General features: G+C 32.5%; 3 protein-coding genes across 3 annotated transcripts; 2 read left to right on the top strand and 1 right to left on the bottom strand.

Moving 5' to 3' along the window:
* The first annotated feature begins 8,882 nt into the window (after window positions 1-8,882).
* LOC108836628 (cytochrome P450 708A2-like) lies at window positions 8,883-11,262 on the top strand. The gene is made up of 8 exons (XM_056987655.1): window positions 8,883-9,097; window positions 9,184-9,508; window positions 9,596-9,748; window positions 9,899-10,147; window positions 10,224-10,316; window positions 10,395-10,473; window positions 10,574-10,680; window positions 10,768-11,262. Exons 1-8 carry the CDS (start codon window positions 8,883-8,885, stop codon window positions 10,990-10,992), a joined length of 1,446 nt encoding a protein of 481 aa, XP_056843635.1. The 3' UTR covers window positions 10,993-11,262.
* Window positions 11,263-12,609: 1,347 nt separating this feature from the next.
* On the bottom strand, window positions 12,610-13,476 carry LOC108836629 (uncharacterized). Its single transcript, XM_018609766.2, has one exon. It carries the CDS (start codon window positions 13,474-13,476, stop codon window positions 12,610-12,612), a length of 867 nt encoding a protein of 288 aa, XP_018465268.1.
* A 6,703-nt stretch (window positions 13,477-20,179) lies between these two features.
* On the top strand, window positions 20,180-21,484 carry LOC108811595 (uncharacterized). The gene has a single exon (XM_018583657.2). It carries the CDS (start codon window positions 20,371-20,373, stop codon window positions 21,331-21,333), a length of 963 nt encoding a protein of 320 aa, XP_018439159.1. The 5' UTR covers window positions 20,180-20,370; the 3' UTR covers window positions 21,334-21,484.
* The last annotated feature ends 107 nt before the right edge of the window (window positions 21,485-21,591 follow it).

The following is a 21,591-nucleotide window of genomic DNA, read 5'->3' as shown; positions in this document are numbered from 1 at the left end:
CAGATCTTGTGATTTCGTGTCAACTGGGATTGCTTGTGCTTGCTAGTTATTGTACATTTTCTATATTCTTGTTAAATATAATTTTGAGATCATCAAATTTATTAAAGGTTTCATCACTAAATTTTTCGAGACTTGGATGTGCCTAAAATAAAAAATAAATTAACATAATGAAAGATATATAATCATATAATTGTATGAAATTTTTTATTTTTAGATATTCGTCCACACTTCATTTGGAACCCTACATCTTTTTGGTCAAATTATATCCAAGTCCAAAAAAGTGAAGCATTTCAGCCCGTTTAGACATTTTGTTTTCAAAATCTTCATTCTGTTTGTGTAGTTCTGTTTGTGTAGTGTTAATAGGTGCATCCATGTATTTGATTGAGGGTATGTAGAATTAGTCTTTCTACTACATATTCTCTGAATGTGCAATTATTTTCATGCAAACCCGCAAAAACCACCTCTCTAGAGTAAATTTATCGACTCCACTGAATATATGAACATTTTCCTTGTTCTTGTGTTTTTTGATGTGATCCTTCCATTGATTCTTTCGGTTTTAGGTATTTGTGTTTGTGTGTTTATACAGTTCTGTGTGAATAAAAGAGATTACATAAAAATTATGACACATATTCTACATAATGGAAATTAGTAAAAATTATAGAAAATGGAAGATCTGAAAATATAACTTTTTAAGTTGAAAACATATGCCGCACCTGAAAAAAATGGAAGTTTGTGTAATAAAATATTACATGGTGAAGAGCTTAAAGTTTATTTAAAGAAAACATGTGCTATACGTATAACGTCTGATTTGAGATATTGACTTTTTTTGCAATAACTAGCTGTTTTGATCATATGTTGCATTGGTAACCGGTTGATCTAGTCAGTGGCGGAGCAAGGAGAAGGATTCACTATCAAAAATTTATGCATATAGAATTGGCTATTTATTAAGGGGGTCAAACTACTGAAATTCAACCAATTAATTAAGATATATTATAATTTTATGCCTAAATTAGCTTAAATTTCAAAATTGATGTGGGTCAACTGACGCACATGCTTCCTCTCTACCTCCGCCACTGGATCTAGTCCATATGTATAACTTGTTAGTGAAATCATCATCGATTGATGTTGATCCTATCTTGCATTGGAGTAATCATCTATTCATCTTACGATTTGAGGACGTGGTTCACGCCGTTAGATTACCAAAAAAATAGAGTGGAAGCGGTAAGAGATCAGAGATCATAGTCCTCTGGCTCGTTATGTTCCCCTTGGCTGCAACAACTACTCAGTGAGGAATCTGGTCAGTAAGGCTTACGCCTTGAGAATTAGTACAAAAACCAGTCTGTTGGTTGGTACTATCTCAGTCTTTGGCCCATCTATATGCTTTTTGAGCTCTCTGTGTCACTTACTGGTGATTTCTTTTACTGTTTGAACTTTACCTTCTTATGTTTTGAAACTAAACGGTGTTAAAAAAAGAATACCAAAAAAGTAAAAAGTGTATCATTCCGATTTCTGGCATATGATAAAGGTTTTAGAGAATTAATTTTGTTATGTATATTATTTTTTGGACACAAATCTGTTTAAAACACGAGAGTTAAGTGTTCTTGATTTGGAATAGTAGAAGGATTGAAGACCTATCCGGAAGTGATTTAGCTAAAGCATAGAGAAAATTGATATTGTGATTGAAGGTCAGTAAACATGATTAATGAACCTCCAAAAACAATTGACTACCTCCTGCACAGGGAGTGAAACCCTTGACCGAGAGAGCGAGCATGGGAGCTGGTTAGCTGGTTATTCATCTTATTATAAGTGGTATCAAAGTTGGTTATCCATCTTAGTTCTAACACAAAATAATTATTGAGACTTCACATTTGAGAAGATTTTCTTTCATTTTTTATGTTTTCCCTCATTTTATGTTAAGTTTTTCTATTTAAATTAGTCTTTCAACTTTTATATAACTTTTTTATATCTTTAAAAACTCAATATTTGTTTTATACTTTAAAAAAATTATTAATACTTCAATAATACAATTATAATTTATATAAACCAATCCTGTTAGAAACTAAACTTATGTAGAAATGAAGATTTAATTAAAATAAAATAATATTTGGATAAAATTTGTAACTTTTATAAAATAATAACCATTATTTTAGAATTAATAATAAGTAGAACAAAAATGTAAACTCATTTAATGGAAACATGAATAATACATTTTGTGAGCAGATCTTGTGGTCAAGTGTTAGTTGACGGATTTTGGATGCAAACACATTCCGAGTTCGATATTCCTGCTGTAGAAACTAAGTTACATTGTCCTGCTCACCATAACTGCGGATACATCCGGGTTGGAATTTGCATCCATTTGAGACGCTGAGGGCTGTAGAAGAGTCGAAGATCCAAGCAAGACCTGCTTCTGAGTATTCCTTTCTCCAGGCAGCATCGGTATTGCATGCAACTGTCCCTGTTGGAATCGAATCAGGTCTTCCCTGGATCTGAGTTTTCTTCAAAGCTGTAGACGACGATTCCTGTGCTTGCGTCTACAGCTTTGAAGAAAACTCAAAGCTAATATTATAAATTTTTCTAAGTCTAGACACTAAAAAAAAACTAATGGTATTGAGATTAGAAATTAATTTTGTAAAAATCTGTATAATTTTTTAAAGAATTTTTAGCTATAAAATATTGTTCAGTTTTATGTTTTGATAGTTATATAAATAACAAAATTCTCACTAATTTTATAGAATTTGAGTCAATAATTTTGACTAAAATAAAGAAATAAATTTTTTTACAAGAATATAATATTAAATATATACATATATATTATTAATTTAATTTAATTTTTAAAGATATATTTTATCTTAATGTTAAATATAATTTAATTGTAATCTACAATTACATATTGTAAGAAATATTAAAATCTTAAAATTAACAAAAGATAGTTCTTAAATATACTTTAAATTTTAATTTTTTTTTTCTGCACATGATGATGTAAGAGAACAACACCTAGTCAATCTTTTAGATTCATGTCAAACAAAAACCATCTGAGCCTTGTAGTAGTCAATCGAAGTTTTTTTTTTGTCGACAGTCAATCGAAGTTAATTGAGGAATAAGCAACTTCAGGAATAATCTAATAGTGATCGACAAAACGAATCAAGTTACACGTGTTTGTCTTACGTGATGATTGTCTATTTTCATAATATAATTTTTTTTAAAAGCAATTCTGGACTCTAGCATCTCCAACCATATTATATTTTCTACTCTAAAATAAAACATAAAACATGAAAATAAAAATGTTATAATAATATTCTATTTTAATTTTATAATAAAGTAAAAATAATTTACTCTATAAATAGAATAATTTATTTATTATCATGATATAACGTTAGTAAAAAACTTTATTCAAAACTAATAATAACATATTATCAACATATAAGGAAAAATGTCAATTAAATCTCAATTTTAAATTTAGTTAAAATAAAACATCAATTTTTCGATAAACCAAAAAAAAACACTGAACTTTTGTTGATAAACCATTTTAATCATAAAATTTCATAACCATATCATTTAGTCATATCAAAAATATATATGAGTTTTAAATTTTCTCAAAGTAAAAATTTATAGTATTTTCATTTATATTCTAAAATAATTATTTTACATATCATTAATTGAGTATTTAGTTATAAAATTATTATGAAAAACTATTATAATTACTTACGATCTTTTTGCTATATGATTAGAATTATGAAGAATCTATATACCACTAATTTTATTCTTCTGAGAATAACAAAATATATTAAAATTTTACAAACACAATTTAAATTTTTGACACGAAAAAGATAATCCAATTAATACTATATGAATAGTTAAAAAGTGATAATTATCGTAAATAATTATTGAAGTTCTTTATAATTATTTAAAATTGTTTCAAATTTATTTTGAAGAAAATAGTGAAAAATCATATTTTAATATTCACTATTTATATTTATAAAATTTTATTGTTACTAAATGTACGATGTGTTCATATGAAATAAATATTTGTGCACCAGTGTGTATGTATCGGTTGTTCATGTAGTTGTTCTATAACCATCAAATGGCTTTAATTTATTAATTCTGGGAGATAAGACAATGTTAACAGGGTTTGTGATCTGTTAGCACATCAACTTGCATTTCTTTATAGACCATTCTTAACTAACTAAATTATTATCTAAAGTCAATCATGTAAGTACATAATCATATGAGATAGATTGAATAATAAACAACTCGAGGAATAAGACAATTATGGTTGAATCACATCCAACGGGAAAATCGGCTTTAGTCACAAGGTTTGTCTGACTTTGCTGTTGTATATCTTTTTGCATGACAAGTTATTCTAAAAGATCATATCCACATGCGTATTATATGTTAAATTTTCATAAATCAAAAGATTTGTGTATCAGTCTAATGTATTACTGTAGTGTACATGTGATTATTCTGTCACCATCATGTGGTTCTATTCAGTGCCGTGCGAAGGTTTGTGAAGACATAAGGCAAGTTTATAAATTGGGGGCCTTTACATATAAGAGTCAATGTAATTTAGTATATAAAAACTGGGAACTGTATATTATTTCCTTATTTATAAAAGCTGTTATCTGAGAAAACAAAATTAATAAAGGAAGTACACAAAAAGAGAGGATCGAACCCAAGTTAAATCTATAGAAAACACATAAAAACCACTATGCTATAGTTCATTTTATTAATTTGGAGCCCCTAAATTGTATTTAAATTTGGAGGCCTAGGGCAAATGCCTTTTAATTTACTCATTGTGCACGGCTCTGGTTCTATTATTAATTAACTGGGAGAGATTACCAAGACATCTCAACCAAAAAAAAAAAACAAACGACACTTAATATACATGTGTAACTTTATTTTATATATTTGACTGATTTCATGGATCAAGAAAAAGGATGACATGGAATAACTGAATTTAATGTGATTAAAACAAAAAAAAAATTATTGAAAACTTGAAAAATACTTTCATTTAAAAATGTTAAAATAATATATTTGTTTAGTACTATCTTTAAAATATTTTAACCTGACCATATGTATTTTTTATTCTTAGATATATCAAAAATAAACAATTTCGATTACAAAAAAAAATTAGCTTAAAATACGAACATAAGAAATGCGCACATAAAAATATTGATGAAAATTATCATTCATATAAATTAAAAAACCTTACTGTTTAATTATAAAAAGTGAAAACATATAAAATTTATAATAAATAATATTATTTATTTAATAGTGTCAAATTTTGAAAATATTTTCGAAACCAAATAGTGTTGATAAGATTTTATAAGACATTTATAAAAAGAATCAAGAGTTTACTTATTAAATTATCATGGTTTTTTTTTCAAACAAATAATATAAGTGATAAACCACTATAACTTTTACAAATAGTTTTTCATTATAAACAAGTTATGAGATTTAAAACATTGTTAATTAAAATATACATATATTTATATGCATGGCTAACTTTGACAAAAACTTGGTTTATAGAGTCTATATGAGTCTGTTGTTGCTGACAAAAAAAAAAAAAACTTTGACAAAAACAAAATAAATTAAAAAAAGAAAAGGAAAATAAAAAATTTAGTTACAAATATTTTTTATTCAAAAATTTCTCATTAAAATTAACATAAAACATTATAATAAATTCTAATATAACCTAATATCATCATTAGACTTTCTTACTAATGGAATTTTTACCAAAAAGAGAGTTCATACTGAAATTACAAAATATTGTATTGCTTGATATCATCCAAGTTTTAAGGAGTTTGCAAACATTGATTCATAACCTCTTAGTTTAAAAAATTATTAAATTAATTATGTTCTTTAGCGTCTTTAGAATAAGAAGCAAGGATAAAATAAATTTTGGTACAAGTTATTATCATATCTAATTGGTTTTTATATTGGATTAATTTGGTTGTATTCAAAATAATTTTCATCATCTAAAACAAATATTTACCATTATTAAAATCTATTTGTTATAAATATGAATATATTTTATAAGTATTAACATAATTCAGAATTTCTCCCGCATAAAGTGTGGGTAGTAGCTACCTAGAATAAAATATGTGGTTTAAAAACACATCTTATATTGTAATAAAAAATAATAATAACAATAGATGAAGATAATTTTGTGTGATGTGTTTTATGCACAACAAGTTAAAAAGGATTATTTATCAGAAGAATAAGATGAGGAGAGAAAAAAAAACTATTTCTTCTTAACTTTCTCTCTCGCTTATTTTCTTTAACAGTTTTATTTCAAACAGTTTTTTCTTCGGTGGCTGCATCTTCCATCGTGCAGCCGCCGGATTCCGTCTTTCTTTTTCAACTGCGTCTATCTCCATCTCTCTGTTGTCTTCTTCGTTGTTCTATGCGGTGAGGGTGGCGGCTGCCTCTCAGATATGGTCACTCCGACCACAGATCTAAGGTTAATGGCTGCGGAGGTCGCTAGAGGACAGTTTCTTCCACTGTTGTGCTCCTCCCTCGTCTGAATCAGAGCTATCCAGTGTTTTTCCCAAGATCTAGTCAAGCCTCACTGAGTTGGTGGTGCGTACTGCGTCTTAAAGCTCTTCGTCAGCCTCGTTTCTCCTCCGCTGTAGCGTTTGGTGGTGGCGGTGGCTGCATGGAGATTTAGGGTTCTATGGCTCACTGGAACTTGGTTTCTCAAGTGGTATTGTGGCATCGGTTCTTGGTGATTCAAATTCTCTCTGCTTTTTCTGAGGGGCATCCTTTGTGTTCTCTGATATCTTATGAATTTACATGATTTTAACTATCATTTAGTGTATATATTGATCACTTTGAATAGCATTTAGATATTATTAGGTTGCATTGTCATGCATGTGTCTCATCAGGTGTTGGAGTTGCCAATTAGTGGTTTTGAAGAGCATCATGGAGACAAAGGAGGTAAAAATTGAGCCAAGTTGCATTCAATATGATCCAAGTGCTACAGCGGGATGAATAGCGGTGTAGCGTGGTCGCTGTGGTGGTTTGATGAATGCAGCGGGTTTATACAGCGGTTAGATGAAGTCCCTAGTCCCATAACATTATTACCTTAGTCTCACGAAGTCAATGTGTTCTAGCGGGTTTTGGTAGCAAGATAAAGCAGCCGCTATATTCATAATGAAGTTGGTAGCGTCTTATCATAGCGACAAGGAGAAGCCGCTGTGAACACGGGAAACGTAGCGACATCACTAGACCGCTGGCTTCAGGACATGTACAGTGGCCAAATGCAGCGGGATGGAGAGGCCGCTGTCGACTCAAAAGCTTCATTTTTTATTTGGTTTGGCCCAAGATATTTGGGCTTGGCCAACTTGTTTTAGAGAGCCTATAAATACTTTATGAGGCAAAAACCCTAATCTTATCTTATTTTTTCTCAAGACTTTGTTTAATTTCGTAAAATCTTGAATCTTTTTATCAGTTTAAAGAAGTACTTAATCTTGGGTTTCTCTTGATTATTAACATAAGCCTTGAATCTCATATGAATTTAAGGTCTCTCATGAAGATTAGAGAGTATACTCTTTTTGAATTCATGGGTGAGGTAGATCTACTAGTTTCTATGCTTGCTAAAGTGTTCTTAATGCTAGATTAAACTTGATTACTCTCATCTAGACCTTAAGTTATTATATGCTCGGGAGATGTTTGTTAAAATACTTGAATGAACTTAGTATTTTTCTAGCTTGAATAACCAAAGGGATTTGATGTTTGTACTGTTAGATGATTAGTAGACTTGTGATTTATGCATGCTTGAATGTGTTAAGCCAAGGGAGTTGATGTTTAATGCATGATTAGCATAGGGATTATTGTCACGGAGTGGATTTATCTATTTGAATGTGATCTAAACCTATAGACTTGTTAATTGTTTTGTTTGAACATCCTAGACTGAATCTTGATCACCTTATATCAATTATCCTTGTCCATGGATCCATCTTTAGCATTTGATTGAAAATTTAGTTCTTGCACTTATTTCTTGATTGGATTTTAGATCACCTTGTTTATATTTTTAGGATCTTAGGTTGTTACCAATGATTCATCTTCTTATTTGCTTAGATTAGGAAAATTTGTGTATTCTTTAGAATCACGCAAGTCTCAATTAATTTCTGTTAGATAATAGCTGCATTTAGCAAAAGATGGAATGAAACAAAATTTGGATCCGGCGGTAGGTATTTTCGAATATTGTGAAGTGAAATATCTTTTTACGAATCAGGAAAAATGTTTGCCATCGACACCAAGTATGGGGTAAATGGTGGAAAACATATTAAGTTTGAGAATATGATACTGACATTGGGATGTATATGATTCATAATTTCACATGTACAAAGTATTATATGGTGAAAACTACAAAATCTAGGATTAATTGACAAATCTATAACTCCTGGGCAAAATCAAATTTATGAAATTTTAACCAAACATGGATATCCACAATCAAAACTGGATTCATATTCTAATAAAAAATATTAAATTTTGAGAAAAAAATATTTATGAAAGAAATAATATTTATTACAAGCTAACTTGGGAAAAATCTCGACACCAAACTAAAACCATAGACGTACATATTCTTTCCGTTTCAGTTTAATTGTTGTTGTAGAGTAATATTTAAGTTTTAAAATAATTATCGTTTTATAATTTCAATGCAAAATTTATTAATAATATTTTTCTGTTTATTTTTTTATTGGTTGATATATGTTAACTGTATAAATAATAATATTTTTATTTTGGAAATATGCAAAATTAAATGTTTTTTTAATATGTGTGAATAAAAAGAAAATTAAGATTGAAGGTAGGTAGTAATATTTGTTTATATAGTCTAAGAGAAAGTTGTAGGGAGGGCAAAACATCTAAACTTCAGAGGGATGAGTTTCATGTGGAACGTTGTGTATGTAATCATAGCCTTAGTGATAGTGAAGATCAGCCAGTGGTTGTGGCAATGGTCGAACCCAAACTGCCAGGGCAGTGGCAAGCTACCGCCGGGGTCAATGGGTTTTCCAATCATCGGAGAGACATTTGAATTCTTTAGGTCTTCTGGATTACTTGAGATCCCACCCTTTTTTCAGAAGAGGATGCTAAGGTCAAACGTATTTTTAATCCCTCTTTAGATGCTTTCTTAGCCACTTTCCTTGAATCTCAAGTTTGCGTGTGTATGAATGTTTCCAGGTACGGGCCGTTGTTTCGGACCAACATTTTGGGCTCTAGAACGGTGATTTCGACGGACGCAGATGTTATCTACGAGATTTTCCGGCAGGAGAACCAGTCTTTTGTACAAAGCTATCCGGATATTTTTGTCAAGGTACTTGGAAAAGACAATGTGTTCTTCAAAAAAGGGGACATCCACAAACATATCAAACATGCCACTATGCATCTCATTGGCTCAGAAGGCTTGAAGCGAAAGTTGATAGGTTTTATGAACCGGACCACCCGCGAGCACTTTAAATTGAAGGCTAGCCAGGGCGCATTCAACCTTAGGCATGCTGCTTCAGACGTAAGCTACACATCTTAGTTGATTAGTTTTTTTTTTCTTTTAACCAATTTCAGTTTCTGAATCTAAATATTCTCTTCCTTTTTGTAGATGGTAGTATCGTACATAACACCACAGATGATTAGTAATCTAGAACCAGAAACTCAAGAAAAGCTTATAGATCATTTCAAGGCTTTCAATATTGAGTGGTTTCAGTCACCTTTCGCGCTCTCTACCTGGAAGACTGTCTACAAAGTCCTCAGGGTGAGAGAAATTTTCTTGAGTTTTCCAGTTTCCTTCTTTTTTTATTCAACACATCCAGTTTTCCTATATTAGTAACTACTTGTGTACGAACTTACCCAATTATAAGTTAAAAAAAAAAAAACTTACCCAATTATTTTTTTTTTTATTCAGGCACGTAAAGAAGCACTCAAGATAATTAACGAAGCTCTGAACGAGAGGAAAGATTCAATAGAGAAACAAGGAGACTTCCTCGATACATTGCTAGAGGAGATGAAGAAAGAAGGCAGCATTTTTTACCCAGCGTCTATTGTAAGCCTCCTATTAAATATTGGATTCGTCTCGAGAGATTCCACTTCTCACGCTACCGCTTTAACCGTCAACTTTATCTCAAAACACCCAAGAGTGCTTACGGAGCTGAAGGTAATTAATATATACTCATGTTATAGGCCGAGAAGATATAGTAATTTAGATTGTCTTTCCTATTATCATATTTTAGAGAGAGCATGAGGCGATTGTACAAAAGAGAGATGATAAAGAAGCAGGACTTACCTGGGAGGAGTATAAAAACTGCATGCCTTTCACCCGCATGGTAAGAAAAAAATTTCTTTAGTAACAAGCAGGGGAATTGGGATGTTCATATATATGATGTCTACGGATCTGTGTGCAGGTTATCTACGAGTCGCTTCGGCTGGCAAACTTGGGAACCATAATCTTTAGGAAGGCTGTGAAAGATGTCGAAGTCAAAGGCAAGTTAGTTGTAAAGTTAACCACAACTACTCATATATCCATTCTCCAAATTATTGATTAGAAGATGAGATATGGGGGAAAATATTTGTAAATATGCAGGATACACTATTCCAGCGGGTTGGATAGTGGCCGTTGCACCTTCAGTGGTTCACTATAATTCTAAAATCTATGAAAATCCATTGGAGTTTAATCCATGGAGATGGGAGGTATTAATTTTATATAGTTATTGTATCTACCACACCATTAATCTCGAACAAAATCATGTACTAGAGCTTAATTAATTTCTATGGCAGGGCAAAGATTTGCAGTCAGCAGGGTCTAAAACATTGATGGTGTTTGGAGGTGGAGCAAGACAGTGTATAGGATCAGATTTAGCGAGACTTCACTTGGCAATCTTCCTTCACCATTTTGTAACTTACGATTTCTCGGTGGTCCAAGAATGTGAGATATATCGGGTACCATTTCCTTTCTTCACCAAGGACCTGCTTATAAAGATCTCCCCCAAGTCTCCCAGCTAGGTGAATGCTGCAGTTCCATATCTGAAAAATCAGATCATAATAATAAAAATATATTTTGACTAAAAATCATAATAATATATTCCAATTCTCTCCTTTCATGTTTTTTTTCTTCTTTATGCAAAAAACGAATAATCCCCGAGGAATGTACGAATCTATCTGGGATTATTGGTAGATGGAGTCTAAAGATTCTTAGAATTTGTAAGCTCCATTGCTCTTGGGTTATAAAATTTAAAAGTTCTTAATGAAATCTGTTGTTTTTGTTGAGGTTGACTTTACCATTCTCGTATTGATTGGAAAATTATAATGTACTTTACATATTTGTGTGCATACTTTGCATTAATTGACTTGGATTAAACACGTGAAATAGGTTGTCTATAGTTATATTATATGCATATTTTCTTGTTCGTATGAGTGAAAAATCTAATTTGACTATGAAAGATATTGTAGGTGACTAAATTCTCGTCATATGGCCAAGGCTTATTGTCATTTTATTACAAAGGCTTATTTCATATGAAAAAGCCTACTTGCATACAACAATAGTTTATGATGGGCATAACATTTCATTGGGCTTTCTGTTAGTAAAAAATTGCAGAAGTTTTGTGTATGCAGCTCATCTAGAGTTAGTAACGATAAGATGTTGGTTGAATATGAGTGGCATTTTGTGTAACTAGTCAAGGAAAGAAAGAGTAGTTAATTATCTAAGGTGAAGATTATTGTAGAGGTGTCATGTCAGCATAGCAGTACTGTAAATAATTTACAAAATAAATGTTAGTCTTTCAAATTGTTTCTGTATTAATAAGAAAGATATTTTCATTTAATAAAAAACACATGGCTCTGAGCTGGGTGAATTTTTTTAAAAATATGTTGTATTTTTAAACATTATAAATAATATGCTGAAAGATTACTAGAATGGTAAAGTCCAGAGATTTGATGAAAATAGTTAGCATCCACAACACATCAAGATAAGCAAGAAAACACAACTCTTAGGCTGAAAGATTACTAGAATGGATGTTCTAGAGATTTGATGAAAGTAGTTAGCATCCACATCAACATAAGCAAGAAAAAACATCGCTTATGCTGGAAATTTATTCCCTCCAAGGACGCTTTAGATTTTAAGTTAAGCAATGTCAAAGGATATTTTTCTTGTTTTATTTTACATATGTATTTGATCACTTTGTATGTATAAAACTTATAGAATCTGAATCCTCACGGTCTACAAAGAAGATTTCAGTAATGATGTTGGCGATGTTTATATTTTGCAAATCATTAGGAATATAACAGTTACTTTTGTATTTGAACTATCGAATCTGATTCCTGGCATTGCCATCAAAAACTATCTTTCATAAATTCGAACAAAAACATATCACTTAACAAATGAGGACTGACTGACACAAACTACTTTGCCTAAGAGAAGAAACAAAACAATACTATCTTGACCTTTCACCAATTATCAAATGATCCAACAACCGTTCACAGTTTTCCTTAAAACTCGCTATAGTGGTGGGCTGGACCATACCTTGAAGGTACATGACCATATATGCACCTTGAAGTTGGAAGACCCGAGAGATGACCATTACACTCGAATGCTTACCATAACTGACTGTTGGTGATCTATGGTTATGACCTGATGGTGTAATGGGGGGATAACTCAGCCTCCTGATGCTTTCCAAAGACCGAACCCTCTTTTGTCCAAACGCTTCTATCATTAGATTCATCTTCCTGTTCCAACTCAACACTATCCTTCATCGTCTTCCCATCAAGAGTACAATGTTGTTGTTCTGAGTTTCCATCATTCTTCTTCCCGTTAGGTTCGTGGGAAGTAGAACCCTCTTCAAAGTTTGCATCACTCTTCCCGTTGGAAGGGTGCTCTTGTTCTTCCAGTATCATCAGCTTCTTCTTCTCAAGCCTCTCCCGAATGGCTGCAGAAGTAGCAAGAGCCTTGGCAAGACGTTTCCTTTTCTTCTCAGCTAATCTACTCGAGCAATGCCTTTTCCCCCAACACGTGGAGGGTTCCTCGTAGTGCCTACCACACCCCAGTCCAACATGACCCGCTTTACCACATTTGTAACAAGAGACAGCCCACGACGATTCCGAGAGCGCCGCCTCCCCACAGCACATGTGGCCAAAGCCATTACAGACATAACACCGTACATCCTTGAGATCATCCACAGAGTATTCGTACTTGCACAAAGACATGTCATGTCCCATCTCTCCACATCTTAAGCAAACGGACCCGTCGTTAGGACAAGAGTCGTGTCCCATTGAACACTGTTCCCCGACGTGCTCGAAACTAGCGCATATAAAGCAACGCTTCCTAGGAGGCTTCGTGTCTTCTTCTTGCTCCTCGCAAGAAGAAGAATCAGTCGTTAAACCAGGTTCATCGGGTGGGTCGAAGTACCTTGCTGGTCGAAGAAGCTTTTTCAGAACCATATTGCTCCATGTCTCTCCACCAGCTTCTTCAAGATTCATCACAGTATCGCTCATGCTTGAACCGCACAGATCCGACCGGCTTCAAGCTAAGATCCGACAAGCTTCAAGCTAAGATCCGACAAGCTTCAAGCTAAGATCCGACCAGATTCGAGCTAAGATCCGACCAGATTCGAGCTAAGATCCGACCAGATTCGAGCTAAGATCCGACAAGATTAAAGCTAAGAACCGCAGAGATCATCCGACCGGCTTCTCAAGCTAGGAACCGACCAAATCTCGGCCTTCGATGATAATGCATTCTCTAACAGGTTCAACGAAACGATGCTCCTTTTGGCCTTCGTCGCAGCCGTCACTAATGTCACTGTCCTCGTCTTCTTCTCCGAGATGGGATCCGCTAAGGTTTCGGATAGGTTTATGTTGGGATCAAATTTTATTGGGCTAATGGGCTTCATTTCGGAAACGCCTAATACCTATTATTACGACGACGCTTTGATCATGCTTTTTTAACCTTTACAATAGGACGAGTGATTTCTTTCAAAATGCAAACTACTAGATGATATAATGAGCAGGTTTTCTATATTTTTAATTTAAGTATTTATTTTTTTAATCATTTTCATATTTATTATATTTTTATAATATTAGTTTAGTAGTTTTAAGTTTGTGAACAATTTTGTTTTAGAGTTGTCAAAATATCCAATTTGGTAAATATTTTTTTAATAATAAACTACAAGATTTATTGACTTGTTTATTAAGATCTAATCAGTTTCATAGTTTCGGATAGATATTTCTTTTAGAATTTATTATTTTTGATAAGAAAATATATTTTAAAAGTGATGTGGTACAAGTTTAATTAAAATAAAATCTGATATCCGAATTTAATATTTGGATGGAAAATGATAGATATTTCAAATATTTAAGGTATATAGTTGTCTTTAGATAAGTTTATTTATTTTGAATATTTTATAAATTAAATTTAAAATAGTTAATACACCGGTTATCACTTAAAATAAAGCTCATAGATCGAGTGAACGACTTAAGAAGTCTAGTAGTCATGGACAGTCGATGGTTTACAAGTATTAAAGCCAAACCAAAACAAGAATGAAGTCAAACATGGGCTTATATTAACAAAGATGATTATGAGATGCAACGAGGATGGTGATCTCTATGAGAGAAAAGATGAATTGTAATATTTCGTTTTATGAAATATAGTTAAAAAAAATTCAGAATGATTTAATTATTTATGTCACCAAACTACACGTATATTTTTGGTCAGTTATAAAAAAAATCTAGAATTAAACGTATTTAAATTGGGATAGCGAAACTATAGAGGAAGAAGTGATTCGTGATATCGCATGATTAAAAAGAAAACATTAAAAAAATATTATATTGTAACGACAAAGTCAGTTAGTAAACAAGTTTTTTGGACCTCCAAAAATTGACACAAACTAACACACGAAATGTATCAATGGATCAAGTGAATAGTCATGAGAATCCCATTAGCTGTCAACATTCTAAGCGTTACAAAATATTCTCAACAATGACAAATTTACATGTTTTACGTTCTATTATGTAAACGTATCCCCACTTCTGCTAAGTATAAGACAAAAGTCATAAAACCAGCCCATGAGACTCAAAGCCGACACATTCTGTCTCCAATGACAAATATTTTGGATACCAAAAGCTAAACACATCGAATCTTTCAAATAAAGTAAACAAAAAATATAGAAAGGAAGATTATCTTTTAGTAATCTGTCTGTAATCCTACCTAATCAGACTCAAAAGGATTTGGCTCAAACAAACTTCGATTGATTAAAAGTTAAAACTTGCACGATTACAACTATGAAAATAAGCCTCTAAAAAGGCTTCAAGTTCAACCTAACCGGTTCCGCATAGGTAGACAAGACAAGGAGGGGCCCATTTCCTGATGGCATTTTGCCATTGGTGTTAATCAAGAAGGGATACTACATTTAAGTAGAACAAGAAATTGGCAGCAAAATCAGCATGTTGGTTGTATTGTCTTCCAAAGAACCTAATTGGTTTACTAACAACAAAAAAGAATCTAACTGTAGGCTTCAAATTACTAATATGAGATTTTAAATATTTCAGTGTGAGATTTAATAGTCGATACAAAGGAGAAAATACCTAAAAATGAAGAGATGAATCCAACATGTGTAGTTATCGGCCTATTTCACTTGAATTTATCTTATGCATTTTTAGTTTTAAGGATCATGAGTTATCTATACTTTTAAAGGGCAGTTACTAAAAAGTTTTGTATTTATTTTAAGTAAGTTTCTCAAGTATAATATTTTAAACAAAAAAAATTACTCCATCTGTTTTATAATAAGTATTATTCTAACATTTTTTTTGTTCTTTACCAAAAAATAACATTTTTTCTTATTACACAAAAGTGTCACTTTACAATCTTAATGCAAATTATATTTATTTTCAGCTGAAAATTAATTGCAAACTGCATTAATTTTATTAATAATTTTATTGTTCTCAAATATTATTGGTCAGAGATATGTAATTAATAACAATTTACATATATTTTATCACTTTCTTAATCTGTGTGAAAATGTCAAAATGACACTTATTCAGAAAATGAAAAAGTATTATATTACTTAAGTTAAGAAATGATCTGAAATGTTATTAACAAACTTTTTGAGTATTTTTTCAACAAAAAGTATTCCGATTGTTTTGATTTATGTCGATTTTTAATTTCTAAGTATTTTAACATTATAAAATGATTCCGAATATTTATTTATTTTATGCTAGTTCCAGTAATTTTCTTGAGGCCCACTTTTGTATAAATACTTGTTGGATATTGTTATTGATTATTATACCTAAAAATAACAAAATATTTTATATTTGAACTATTTAAAACTATTCTAAGATTGTATTTTAATTACTTAAAAATATTTCTATTGTCTGAATTTAACTAAATCTACTCAGGTTCATAATATTGTGCATACCGATTAAAATAAATATAACGATGTAATTTTTAAGTATTCATCGGTTTTAACTTTAGATTGAATTTAATACTAATTATTTTTGTATATCAATCTAGAAGAGATGGTGAAAGTTTCTTTGATTAGTGGTTTGACTAATGATTCATTAATATTTTTGTACGGGGATGTTTAAGTTTCGAGTCCCAGTAAAAATAAAATTATATGAATTAATGAAAAAAATGTGTACAAGAGATCTGCAGCATGACGCAAAAAACACCTTCAAATGTGGATTACATATAACGGTTCAGGTGGTACAATTAGACGTGAATCCACATAAGAAAAATATAATTGTTGATAACTAGCAGTAGATAACAGTTGTTAAAAGATAATTTTCATATTACTTCATTGCCTAATCAAATTTTGAAAATATGATCAAACTAATCATTCTGTATTTATCAACTGATCAAAAAAATATTAATGTAAACAAACAAAAATTCTGAAGGAAAATAACTTATCTTTCAAATAGACCTCCAAAGTTCCTCTTTGTATCTTGATGAATCACCCGAGCTTTGTATTTCAAATATATTGTTCCTTCAATCAATAAAAAAATTACCAGGAATATTAACAAAGCTCACAGTTTAACAAAAAAAGATTTTCTCTTTCAAAAACTTTGATTACGATACAACTGTGTTCAGAGATTTATTTTTATATTTGTCAATGAAATCTTGGAAAAATTCAGATAGCATCACCTGGAGATATCGCTTGAGATGAAGTCTGATCTCGCCAAATCACAGAGTCTTCGGTGGATCTACACGATTTCCAAATCAGATTTTTCCATGTCTGAAATCGCCAATAACAGTACGATCTGCATCTTCAATACATATATAAACACATGAACCCAGATTTTCCGATTAGTTATATGAAAATCGAGTTAGGGTTACAGTTGATACCTTTGTGTTAGCTCTTCAGATGGATTTAGAACCATCGATCATCTAGCTCTGTAAGAAAGTTACTTCCATGTCGATGAGTGTCTTTCTTTTTCTGTTCGGATTCGTCTGAAACAAATAGAGAGATCGAAGAAGATGGAGACAAATGAGAGACGAGAGATGAGAGATGAGAGATGAGAAGACCGACGGTTTTGTCGAGATGAAAAAAAAAACATAGATATGTATAAGTTTGTTATTACCTAGACAGTTTTAGAGTATTCCCGGAAAAAAATTTGTTACCCATGGGCTTAACAAATATGGCCCATTTTCTTATCAAAATTAACCAAATATATCCATTTAACACAAACAAAAAATTTTGTATTTGTAACTATTTTTATTAAATTTACTTTTTTATTTTTTTAACATATCTTAAATAAAAATGTAACATGAAATATCTCCATACATGATGAATAAAAAATCATAATTTATGCCTTATTTATCTATTTCATATATGTTACTAACACAAAAAACAATGTTTTAAAGATATATGAAATATGTGTCATTATGTTTCTATTTATTTTTCGCTTAGTTTATTTGAAACAAAATATCGGTCACATATTAGATTGTTAACACAAACATAAAATTACTCAATGTCAGACAATTAACTATTACAAATACATCATTCACTATAAGCCAAAAATTTTAAAAATAAAATAAAAATTTACTATAAGCCAATCTAAAAATATCTCTCATAGTTAATATATATATAAATATGAAACAAACAAAAGATGATGCATCAACATAAACTAATCTCATAAACAATCAAGAAAAAAAAAACGTTTACAAAAGACATTATATATCTCGAACTTATTATACAATTTTTTTTACTAAGATACATGCATACAATTCGTGTAAATAAATAATTCATAGTCCAAAAGTGAAAATAATACCCGCCCGGGCGGGCGGGTCAAAATCTAGTTTTTCATTATTTGTAATAGCATAATTATCCAACATTAAAAAGATCAAGTTCGGTACTTTCAATTCAGAATAAGTTTAATTAAGTATTTTTACCAGACCCTACTTTCTCAGTTGGTCATTTCCATAATTTCTTCTAAATATTCAATTTTAGATCTTCTAAATTAAAAATAAATACAATTACACTTTTTAACGAAAAACAATAGTTACATCTTGAAAAATTATTAAAAATACCACAAGTTAAGGGGGATGTATTCAATTTAGCATTTGATGTGATTTGATTTTTAATGGAGTTTTAGATGATTTTAATAAGTTGTAGAGATTTAAGTGATTTTTGTTAAACTACTCTAGAATATCACCTAGAACAATGGGATTTGAGTTTTATTTTTTTTAACTAAAAACTCCACCCAAACACCCTAAAATCACCTCAAAACTTTAAAATCCCACAACTTAAAATATTTTCAATAACAGTGGATTTGAGAGTACTTTATGAAATATCAAATTCAATAATAGTGGATTTTAAATGAGTTTTTAACATTCATGTTTGAATAACAGTAGATTTGTCAAACCCTACAAATCTGTTTTTAACATTCATGTTTGACATTCATGTTTTTAACATTCATGAGTTTTTAACATTCATGTTTGATCCAGTAGTTTTTAACATTCAGTAGATTTGTCATGATTTTAAAAGAGTAACCTTTTCTCTCTCCTTCAACCTTTTCTCTCTGGTTAAAAGCTTTGTAGCTTCGTTGCCTCTCCATCACGGCGCGTGCGTCGTCGGTGCGAGAGGGCTTGTCTAAGTTCTTTATTTATGTTGTAGATCAAGCTTCATTGCAGGTTCTTGAGGTGAAGGTGAAATCAAAAGCTCGCTCTCTCTCATCTGGCTGTGTTGAGGTGTGGATAAACCGAGGCACCGCGGCGGACCTTCAGCTCTCCCTTTACGAGATCTTCTTTTCTTCTTTGGTTAGTCTCCGCTTGAGGACGGCGTGGGCACTGAAGAGTTGGATAGATCTGTTGGTGTAGAGGTGGCTGTATGTTTTGTCGCGGCGTTTTTCGGCTAGGAGGGTCACACAGCGAGTCAAGGTGGTTAGCGGAGGTCGTCTGCCCCGGCGACCAAAGCGGCTCCGGTGATGTCAATAGTGGATCTGGATGGGTCGCGCTCCCCACCATTCGCTTTGTTTGTTTCCGCCGGAGTAACCATGCTTGACCGGAGAGAGCTTGAGGACTCCGTTAGCTACCGTCGATAGATGCAGGTCCTAGCGATTTACGGCGGCAGAGGTGAGGGGACAACTTCTCCAAAGTAGGTCAAAGGGTTTCCATTTGTTTCCGGTTTAGATTTTTCGGTTTATTATCCAGATTGAACCGTTGTATCTCATTAACCAATTCCCGGTTTGGGCGATTATTAAAAAAAAAAAAAAAAAAAAAAAAAAAACAGTAGATTTGTCATTTTAATACAAATCATCTAGAATTCTCAGTTGAATACACCGCCCTAAGTATCATTTTTCAAAATACCACCACTAAAAAACATACCAACATTTGAGTTTAAACTTTAGTGATTGTTGTTTACGGTTTAGCATGAAAAGATTGTGATTAGATTTATAAATGTTCTATAAATATTTTTAAAAATTATTTTAATGTTTTTTATCACACATTTATGATATTTGTAAAAATAGTCATTCATTAAGGTAAATTTGAAAACATGTGCGAAATATAAAATTTCCCCCATCTTCAAAATAATTGATCTAGAAAAACGTTGTTTCAAGTAGATTAATTAACACACCTACGCATGTTTGGGTGTTGAAAAAGGTTTTTATTTAGTTTTTAAATATCAAAATATTTTTAATAATTTAATATAGATCATTAGCAAATAGTTGCTGTAAGATACACACGTATATATTATACCTTAAATAAATATAACACGATTTAGTTTCCCTCTTATTCACTTCGTCGTATGATAGAAAATCACTGTTTCCAATTAACGTAGCTTTCCATAATCATTCACTCAATTTTGTATTTAATTTTGTCAAGACATTAGATTTGATTCTCTCATCCTTATAAATAAATAATACATCTCTTGACTAGTTTCAGCTTAATACAAAAAGATGAATCATCGTCTCCCCGGGATAATCAGCCCTCTCAGTCACATTACTTCCGATCCTATTCGATCCTCTGTTAAGCCTCCGTTACCGGTTTACTCCAAAACCACAATAAACCATTTGAAATCTCTACCCGGTCTCGATCTTTCGCCCGGGCTCACCAACCAAGAGATCTCAGCCGTTGAATCTTCTATCGGTTTCTCATTTCCCCTTGATCTCCGTTCGATTCTTCAGACGGGTCTTCCGGTGGGTACCAAGTTCCCCGATTGGCGATCCGGGTCGACCCGGAATAACCTCCTTCTCCTCTTCAATCTCCCTCTTCTTCATGTATCCAAACTCGTCGTCAGAAACGGATTCTGGGTCGATTCTTGGGGAACCCGACCCGGATCCGACGCGGAGGCTCTGTCGCTCGTTAACAAGTTCATGGAGTTCGCTCCGGTTCTCGTACCCGTCTACGAGAACTTCTACGTCCCTTCGACGACCCCGAATTTGGCGGGAAATCCTGTGTTTCGAATCGACGGCGACGGAGTCACGGCTCTGAGCTGCGACGTCGCCGGGTTTCTCCAAGGGCTGAACGGATCGGACGATATTCGGGATTCCGGCGATTCGCGACGGCGACCCCGTCGAGTGGAGTTCTGGACCGACGTGGCGGAGAGAGGGAGGATGACGGTGGCGCGTGGTCCCACGCGCGGATGGTGGAGCGGTTTGAGTTGTTGTGATGAGAGGATGAGGGCGTGTTTGGACGACGTGTTTTGGAAGCTGAGAGTGGCGGGATGGAGAGAAGATGAAGTTCGCGAGATGATGATGATGGACGGAGGAGATGGAGACACGTGTACGAAAGCGTTCTCTTCGACGACGGTGCATGGGATGAACGATGTAGGTGGCGACACGTGTACGGAGGGTGAAGATTATCGGAAAGACGGAGAGGTAACGACGTTGAGGCATCTGCTGTGGTCTCATGAGGCGTGAGCTTATTATATAAACCGTTGGACTAGCTAAAAGTTGATAAGTTAGTTATGTAAATGACTAATGTTGTCTATGGTTTAGATGAAAATGAGTTTTATTTTGAGATAGGTCGAGTTTGACTTTGTAATGAGAAATTGGTTATTGATGGTGTAAATGTCTGATATAGTTACTTTGGTTAAAATTTTAATCCGTATTTTACGTCAACACAATTTGAGAGGCACAGTGTAAGCATGTTGTCTAGGAAGTGAAACTGGCTTTGAA

This window comes from Raphanus sativus, chromosome 6, assembly GCF_000801105.2.
Source record: "Raphanus sativus cultivar WK10039 chromosome 6, ASM80110v3, whole genome shotgun sequence".
Taxonomy (NCBI): Eukaryota; Viridiplantae; Streptophyta; class Magnoliopsida; order Brassicales; family Brassicaceae; genus Raphanus; species Raphanus sativus.
The sequence above is the reverse complement of the archived record's forward strand: the minus strand, read 5'-3'. Positions and strand labels throughout refer to the sequence as shown.

Coding starts and splice junctions, on each gene's coding strand:
- LOC108836628 (XM_056987655.1), top strand. CDS start 8,883: ATGAGTTTCATGTGGAACGTTGTGTATGTAATCATAGCCTTAGTGATA. Junction 9,509..9,595: donor TTAGGCATGCTGCTTCAGAC/GTAAGCTACACA, acceptor TCCTTTTTGTAG/ATGGTAGTATCGTACATAAC. Junction 9,749..9,898: donor CTGTCTACAAAGTCCTCAGG/GTGAGAGAAATT, acceptor TTTTTTATTCAG/GCACGTAAAGAAGCACTCAA.
- LOC108811595 (XM_018583657.2), top strand. CDS start 20,371: ATGAATCATCGTCTCCCCGGGATAATCAGCCCTCTCAGTCACATTACT.
- LOC108836629 (XM_018609766.2), bottom strand. CDS start 13,476: ATGAGCGATACTGTGATGAATCTTGAAGAAGCTGGTGGAGAGACATGG.